The sequence below is a fragment of the Lupinus angustifolius genome, unplaced genomic scaffold (assembly GCF_001865875.1).
Source record: "Lupinus angustifolius cultivar Tanjil unplaced genomic scaffold, LupAngTanjil_v1.0 Scaffold_150_46, whole genome shotgun sequence".
NCBI lineage: Eukaryota > Viridiplantae > Streptophyta > Magnoliopsida > Fabales > Fabaceae > Lupinus > Lupinus angustifolius.
In genome coordinates this window covers 26,185-34,493 of record NW_017725931.1, presented here as the reverse complement: position 1 = coordinate 34,493, position 8,309 = coordinate 26,185, and the positions used below count along the sequence as shown (strand labels likewise).

General features: G+C 29.4%; 1 protein-coding gene across 2 annotated transcripts; it reads right to left on the bottom strand.

Moving 5' to 3' along the window:
* Window positions 1–1,584: 1,584 nt before the first annotated feature.
* LOC109340245 (dof zinc finger protein DOF1.4-like) lies at window positions 1,585–2,803 on the bottom strand. Of its 2 annotated transcripts, XM_019577881.1 has the most exons (2): window positions 2,719–2,797; window positions 1,585–2,411 (listed from the first exon to the last, which is right to left on the bottom strand). In XM_019577881.1, exon 2 carries the CDS (start codon window positions 2,328–2,330, stop codon window positions 1,587–1,589), a length of 744 nt encoding a protein of 247 aa, XP_019433426.1. In that variant the 5' UTR covers window positions 2,331–2,411; window positions 2,719–2,797; the 3' UTR covers window positions 1,585–1,586. The 2 variants fall into 2 exon arrangements, with proteins under 2 accessions (XP_019433426.1, XP_019433425.1); XM_019577880.1 differs by having other exon boundaries at window positions 1,585–2,803.
* Window positions 2,804–8,309: the final 5,506 nt, after the last annotated feature.

The window sequence follows — 8,309 nt, the reverse complement described above, 5'->3', positions numbered from 1 at the left end:
CAATTATATTTCAAAACTTCTAAAATGTCCTTAAGAAAGTGTGTTTTATACAATTAGGTAAAACATCAAGTATAGGCATTATATGTGAGTGTAAATGAATATTGAAATATATTTCCCATAATAGAATAAACATATTATATGTTGATGTGAGAGAAATGTTAATTGAGATGTAAATCTATTTGAACAAAAAAATAGAGTGGCTCTACCATTTTTTGATCAACAAATGAAAAACTTTATTAATCAAGATAAAATGAAATTAAGAGAATAAGTGATACTCATATCTAAATAATTTTTAAATTAATAAAGAAAAAGATAATTTGAAAAGTGTCTCACTCAATCAACAAAAGAATAAGAGAAACAAAAAAATCGAGCAATGAGAAGACTCAAGAATTAAGAATGATAAACTTCTTCACTTCATCTAAGGTGAACCTCATACTATCAAAAATGATTTTCTTCCTAATGTATCAAATGATACAAATAGTGACAAACTATATAGTCACCCTATAATGATTCTTATTATCCAACCTTAAGGTATATTCATTAAAAGGAAAAACACCCTTAACATCATTTTGAATAATAGATATTAGTTTAAAGCAAAAATAAAACTTTTGCCAAACAACAAGAATAAAGAAGAAACGATAAGCTGAAACGAACCTTAAAAATGTAGTAGCCCAAGATCCCACACATTGTTCTATTAAATTGGAAATAATATGAAAACATCATGTGAAGGCCATAGATAAATGACCCAAGGCATGTAATAGAAATAGAATATCAATAAACTATTTTACAACCAGAATCAAAATTTTCTCCAGGCTGAAGGAGAGATGATAAAAATAATTTAGAATGTTAGGTCAGTGAATTTAATTTTAGAGGGGAAGAAAGAGAAATAAAATGCTTAAAAGTCATCTCAGAAGTATATTTCATGATTCTCATGCCTTCTATTTATCTTCATTTCCTTATAAATTCAACTCATAAACTAACCCTTAACTTTTTTTAGTACGACATATTAGAATATGGGTCTAGTAATAGACTTTCCATAGAGAATCCTAACCCAACTAAAATTCTGGGAGTTATGATAGAAAATAATTCTAAACAAAGTGGTGGTAATAAATTATGATCAATAAAATTCATGTAATATTATCATTTCAACATAAACAAATACACACCTATCCACAAGAATCTTCCATCACATTCTGTCAGTTCAGCACTGTGCAGCATACCCAGTATCACTAGTCATTCCTCATCACAAACCACTCAGAAATAATGCTAGTGTAATGTACTTACATTACATACATTAAATATATCACAATATAATAGAGATTAAAGGAAATGATAGAACATGATATATGGCATTATAATACATATTATGTAAGGGACCCCTTGCTTGAAGCTGAAACTAAAACATTACAGCTCCAAATATTACTCTTAGTAAGAATTACAGAAAAAACACAGAATATACCCCATCCCAAAAGAAGAAAAAAACATACTAATAATCTATATGAAACACAAACCAAACACCCCAATTGAATTAAATAACTAACCTATTAACACTAACAAATTTTTGCATATTTCTTTTGTCTCAACTCTCAAGGTTTGATATCAGAATCATCCCAAGGATCCTTTAACTCAGTTGACACCAATGAATCAATATCTTCCCAACTCCAATAATTGGATATTCCCATGCCACCACTTGTAGCTGGTATCTCCCATGTCTGTGTGTTAATACCACTAGTACTTGGTGTTGGTATTACACTATTCATAGTTGACTCCTCCACATAGTTATAAACAGTATTGGATGATGATCTTAAAGAGGGTGATACATAACAAGGATTTGTGTAAAAAGAGCTTGTGGTTGAGAAAGGGAAGAGTGGTTTTTGGTTTTGATGAAGAGGCAAAGTTGAACTCATAGTCATGCTACAATTACCAAAATGTTTACTCTCTAAGTCTCTCATATTCATCAGATTCTGTTGTTGACCAATCAGTGCTTGATAGAGAGAAGAAGGAATGTTTTTCTGATCAAGAGAAGTTTGAATATTATTCATGTTGTTACTCAAAAAACCATTCACTATAGAAGTAGAGGTGGTGGAAGAGGTTGTTGTTGTTGTTGTTGGGATGATTGGTTTTTTGACCCTTTTATTCTTCCTGACACCACCAACAGGAACATTTCTAAGAGTTCCACCTTTAGTCCAGTGCCTTTTGCAAGCCCTACAGAAATGGCGAGGCTGAGACTTGTTGTAGTTGTTGTAGTAACAAAATTTGGTGTTTGTTGAGTCACATCTTGGGCACTTCAAAGTCTCTGATGATTGCTCACCTTGTTGTTGTTTCTTCATTTGATGATGAGGCTTTGGAAGAAACTCTAACTTTTCAGCTTCCAATAAGTTATTGTTCCAATCAAGTCCATTGCTAGAAACCTGCTTAGAACTCAAACCCATGTCTTAAATTTATCAACCTTGCAAATCAAGCAATAATAACTAGGAAATCAATAAGGTGAAGAGGGGAAAAAAGCAGAAAAGTTCAAGGAAATTGGTGAGTTGGAGTGGTTGATTGAAAGGAAATAGCTAGGAAGATGAGGATAAGAAGAAGCTAGCATGTCTCTTCTTTATCTAATGTCTATATATGATGCCTATTTATGATCTTATCTATCTGTAAAAGAAGAAATAATTATAAACAAGAAGATATGCAAAAAATTATTTGAATGGTGAAGGTTTTGATTACTACTCTAGGGGGTGTATTAGTAGAGGGACCAATCCTAGTAAATTTATGCAGACTTTGGTAACAACCTAGGAGTTTAGTTTTCTTTCTTCTCACACTCAAGTATTATAAAAGAGGAAAAGGAAATATATTTAACTAGTAAGATATTTTTGCGAGTTGAGTTTTGGAGAAGACTGAAGAAAAATTAGAGATTTGAGACTCATGAAATATACTTGTGACATGATTTTATTTTTCATTTCTCTTCCTTCTCATTTATTCCCTCTCTAAACCTCGACTCGCAAAACACTCCAGGGTGAAGGTGGGTTGTTGACATATGGCACATTTTAGGCCGTTGATTGTGCTCTAATGTGTTTAGGTTGTGATGTAAAGGTAGAGTTACACCATACTATCTTTTATGGGTCTAAATTGCATTCCACAATGGTCCTTGCAACCCCAATTTTGTTGTTTTTAGAGTTTATGTAATCACGATTGTAATTGTGGTCATGTATACTATTTTGGCAAATTTTTCTTTATTTTTATATTTATGATTAAGATTGCATCATTGTAATTCAAATCACACTTTAAAATCATATGATGTTATGCTATGATAATAATTTAGGTTCATAAACTTAGCTCCAATACAAATACAAATAAAGTTGGCAAAAAAATAAAGAAGGCAAGTACACTATGGTCCATGGGCTAATTGTTATTCTAAATGGAGTCATTAGGGGAAGGGGTGGTGGTAATAGTGGGTCCTAAGGTTCTTAGTGAGGTTAAAAACAGTTGGCAGACACATGTTTTGTAGTGGGACATAAGGGAAAGAATAGAGTTGGTGGTGATTTATGGTCCTATATCATGTGATTACATGTAGTAATGTGGGGATATATATAAATGTGATCCATAATGCACGTGTGAAGTTTCATGACTATGGTTAATGGATATATGTGTTGATTGAAGCATCCATAATATATGGGTTGTGGGTTTGTTATCATAAATTATGTCTCCAATCAATAAAAACATATTATGTAAATTTAAAAAATTAAATATTTTTTTATTTTTTTATTTTTCTTTAATATCATTAGTCGGAGACATATTTTAGGACAATATTTGATACAATAAATTCTTGTGGGTGGCTCTCATAAAATTCATTTTTATTTATAGAGCTTAGCTTGAGGCAACCTAAAGGGTCTAGAAGAGATTATTGAAACTCCTTATTATTTATCTATATTTTTATATTAACGAAATATAATTATATGAGTAATCTTTTAAATAAGATTATGGGTAATTATTTCATAGTATATAAATAAAACCGAGGTTAAGTGAGGGACAACTACCAAACAGAATTTGAGGGTCAGAGACATCACAGGTTTATAACCACTAACCACCCTCAGTCAAATAATTTGAAACCCAGAAGCCTTGAAAACATGATTTTTGTGTGTGGAAAACATACTCATATTTTTGTTAGACACTCGAACTCTTTATTCTATAATACATTTTTTAGCTATATATTCAATAGTAAAAATATTAAACAAGAGAAAAAGAAGATCTATCTAGTGTAAAATATTGAGTAAACAATGGAATTATTATTATTAGACACTTTAAATGACTAGGTGTTGCGAAATTTGAATGTCTAATTTCCGAACACAAATTCAAGTACAATGAATCAATAGCAGCCAGCAATTTGGGTCAAACATTAACCAAATACCAAAGTGTTAGTGAGAAGCATTTGATTTTCACAACATGATAGAGACCATTGTCAATAATGTGAACTTCAAGTTTAGGATAATCATTAATTATAATGATTAGTTTAGGATAAAAAATAACACATTTCTTTTTCCTTCCTTTGAGTAGATAGAACTTGCATTTTATGTATTAATTGATTGATCCTATTTGAAGAGCAGTCAGTACTCTGTAACTGCCAAACTTATTTAGAAATAGATATTGTTTGACATAAATTTCTCTTAATTAAATTTAACCATTTTTATCTTAGGGCTCGTTGGATACATTATAATAAAAAGAATATTATTGAAATAAAAAAGAAAATGATTATTTTTATATATAGAGGGTGAGCTTTGACAAAATTGTAAGGTTGATTGTTGTATCCTTTAAAGTCATACGTCAAATAATGCATACAATCTATTCCCTTGTGATAGTAAATATATTACATTTAATCTTCTTAATTCCACAAGGCGAGAATCTCATACATTATACCATTATTTGTTATTAGAGTAGATTATGTAAATTACTCCTTATTTAGTAAGATTACAAAAATCATCATTTTCAATATTTATGCATGAAAGATAAATGTAATTACACGACCTTCCCTTAGCATCATGGTAAAATACTTTTAAAAAACTAGTGTTTTCATTATTTTTTAAAATAAGTGTATTTAATCTTTTGCATTTTATAAGAAATGTTTGGGGGGAAATGAACATAAATTAAACATTTTTGGATGAATGGAGGAGAAATAATTGCACCATAATTTTCCAATTTTGTTGTGTGTTGAAGTTAGTATGATAAAGTGTAATCAAACTCAATATAATTAACGAGATAAACATAACTTATAAATAAAATGAAATTAATTAAATATTAAATAAGATAAGATTATATTATTGAAATATCATCCGCCACTTCTAGACAACAAAATGCACATGCACATTTATTGTTAAGCCATTGCTAGGGTATGAGATCACACAATTAAAAACAATTGATTAAACTCTGAAGAGAGAATGTGCATGGAAATCAATCTTGGTCGGTTGGTTAGGTAAAGTGTCTAGGTTGGTCGAATTCATGAAATTGAAGAGGACAAAACATAGAATATTTGTTGGACGAATTTGAAAATGACAGTGTCAATTAATTAAATCCAAGTTGAACTCTTGAGTAAGCAAGGGTCTATTATGTCCAACTAAGATGCCACTTATGTCCATCAAACTACTTTATATTAATAATTCACACTTACTAATTAGATCTTAAATAAATTGATTGAGAATCCAAACAACAGATTCGCATCACCATGCTTTGGTGACTCTTGCTGTTTCTGGTGGACCCAAGCAACCACATGGTTTTGGTTTCATAATTAAATATTTGGTTTTTGATGTTTTCTTGGAATAACCAATGTATTTTCTTGATTTATTAATAAGAAACTAATTTTTTGACTCAATAATTATCACTCAGAAGAATTAAATATTTGAACTTTTAACATATTTAAAAGATCCAATTAGATATATATCATTAGATTAACATTATCTTGTTGATAGTTTTTTAATGAATATAAGCAGTCTTAATTTATCTATCCATGAACAAAAATAATTTTAAATTAGAAATTAGTAAACATGTATCTATTACTACACATAAATCGAATAAATGCACTAATTTTTAACACCAATATACATTTTTTCATAAGTTAAAATATGTTCTAAATCACACTAAAAAAACTTAAAACGTTAGTCACTGGAATCATTATTTGTGAGTGGATTGCGATGGTTTAGGGTAAGATGGAATAATTTGCTCACAATCAGAAATACACATGTCACAAAATCAATGGGGTTGATTGGACCACTTTGGCAATTAATTCTTCCAGGTTGGAACATAGATTGAGATGTTTGTTTATCTTATTGGGTATGTCCTATGTGACTATATTTGACATTCTCTACCATTTTTTTTGTGACTTGATGAAGATGTTCCTTAATGCTTAGGTAGTCTCTCTGCTACATCCATTTATTTAAGAGAAAAAATATATATACTTATAGTATAAGAATTTTATATATTGTCAGTTTATCATCTATAATTCGTTTTTAATTATTATTGAATTTTCAAAAAATAATATAAATAAATAATAAATAATATATTAAATATATATAAATTTTTATGCTAACTGTACATAAATATTATATTATTAAATGTTAGGAGACCTTAGTGTAATGAATTATTAATGAACCACTTTAAGGAAAGTGTTCAATACTTTACTTCCTAGATTTGCTGCCACGTGTGAAATGTTTTTATTATTTCTATGAAAATTATTTTTTAAATTTAATTTCGAAGAGAATATATTCTATATAGTTGATTTTTCTAGGTAAAGTGGAACATGAAAACAAAGTTATTCCACAGGTGGACAAGCATATGTGATTTTTATTCTAACGTATGTTCCATGCTATATGTATTGTATATTTAATCGAATTTTTTTAACATTAGTGATATAGTGATTAGTACAACACAAAGGGACAAAGGGACAAAAGGTTGAAAGATATGTTGACGATCGCATGGAGTATGTGAATCTGTCCTTAGAGATATACTTTCACATATAATTTAGTTTTTAATTTAGGGTAATAATTGTTGAAAAAGCCAAACAATAATAATATGAATTGCAATCCACTTCTGAAATTTTTAAAGATATGAAAGAATTTTCTTATTTTACATCTTAGCCACTAATTTTAGGAAAATCCAATGATTTGAATTAGTAGATAAATCTAACTATTATATTTCCCTATAATTGATGACTAAGATATGAAGTGAATTTTTAAGTAGATTTCTCACATTTTTTAAATAATTCTAATTCAAATATGTTCAGTAGACATTGTTAACTTTAAAATAAAAAATAATGACATGATATTTTCACTTAATTTTTTATATATATATTTCATTTAGATGGTGCAATCTATATCTCGCATGCTACTTCCTTCCTAGTTCTCATGTTGCCATATCACATGTCACAGACTACTTTAGTGGATTACATTAAATGTACACAAGCATTTTAAGCAAATCTAAGGTCAATTATCTCTTGAATATAATTGAGAGTGATGTTTTGGTCATATATACACTTTTATAAAATTAAATTATTTATAAATTTATTAGAGGGGTTACATCAAAGTCTTCCTCTATATTTATATAAGCACACATTAAATTATATATGAAACTTAAGGAAACTTGAAGCCGCACCTTTGTGACAAACATTTTTCTGAAGAGATTTGATGGGATATTTCCTCTTGGCTTGATTGGCTTAACATCAAAATGAAGATCACGAGAGAAGTCTTAGTTTTATTTTTTAGAGAGAAATTGTAGATATTAATATTTGTCATTTTCAGTCTAATCCCCTTAATCTATTCTTTGTTAAAATAGGTGATTCTGAAAAGACCCTCCACCAAATTGGTTTGCACTAAGATGGAGAGAAGGATTTGCATGTTAATCATGGAGCTTAGTGAAAGATACTTGTAGTGACCAAATATTCCATTTGATACGCATACCTTACATGGTGGGGGAAGCCATCTAATCTGTGGGTATCAAGAAAATTTGGACACCAAACCATCAAGATTATATTCCTATTTTTGGCCTATATAGTTGAAAAGATGTAGTCATCAACTAAATGAGCACAAATCTAACTATGTTCAACATAGATCCAATATAATGAAAGCTCATGTTATTCCAAAATTTATTACACTCCGTATACTCCTTCTTTCTTAGTGGCTAAAAGTATAAGCTGAATTTAATATATGTTAACTTTATGTTATGACCAATAAAAATAAAAGGTACATGAAATAATACATATCTTGGGACATAAAATGTGCTCCAATATCACCAATGAGAACCTTCTATTTGACATATTGATACGGGTTGGTGGGTGG

Bases quoted from the DNA above. Each gene is read 5' to 3' on its own strand.
- LOC109340245 (XM_019577880.1), bottom strand. From the start codon at position 2,432: ATGGGTTTGAGTTCTAAGCAGGTTTCTAGCAATGGACTTGATTGGAAC.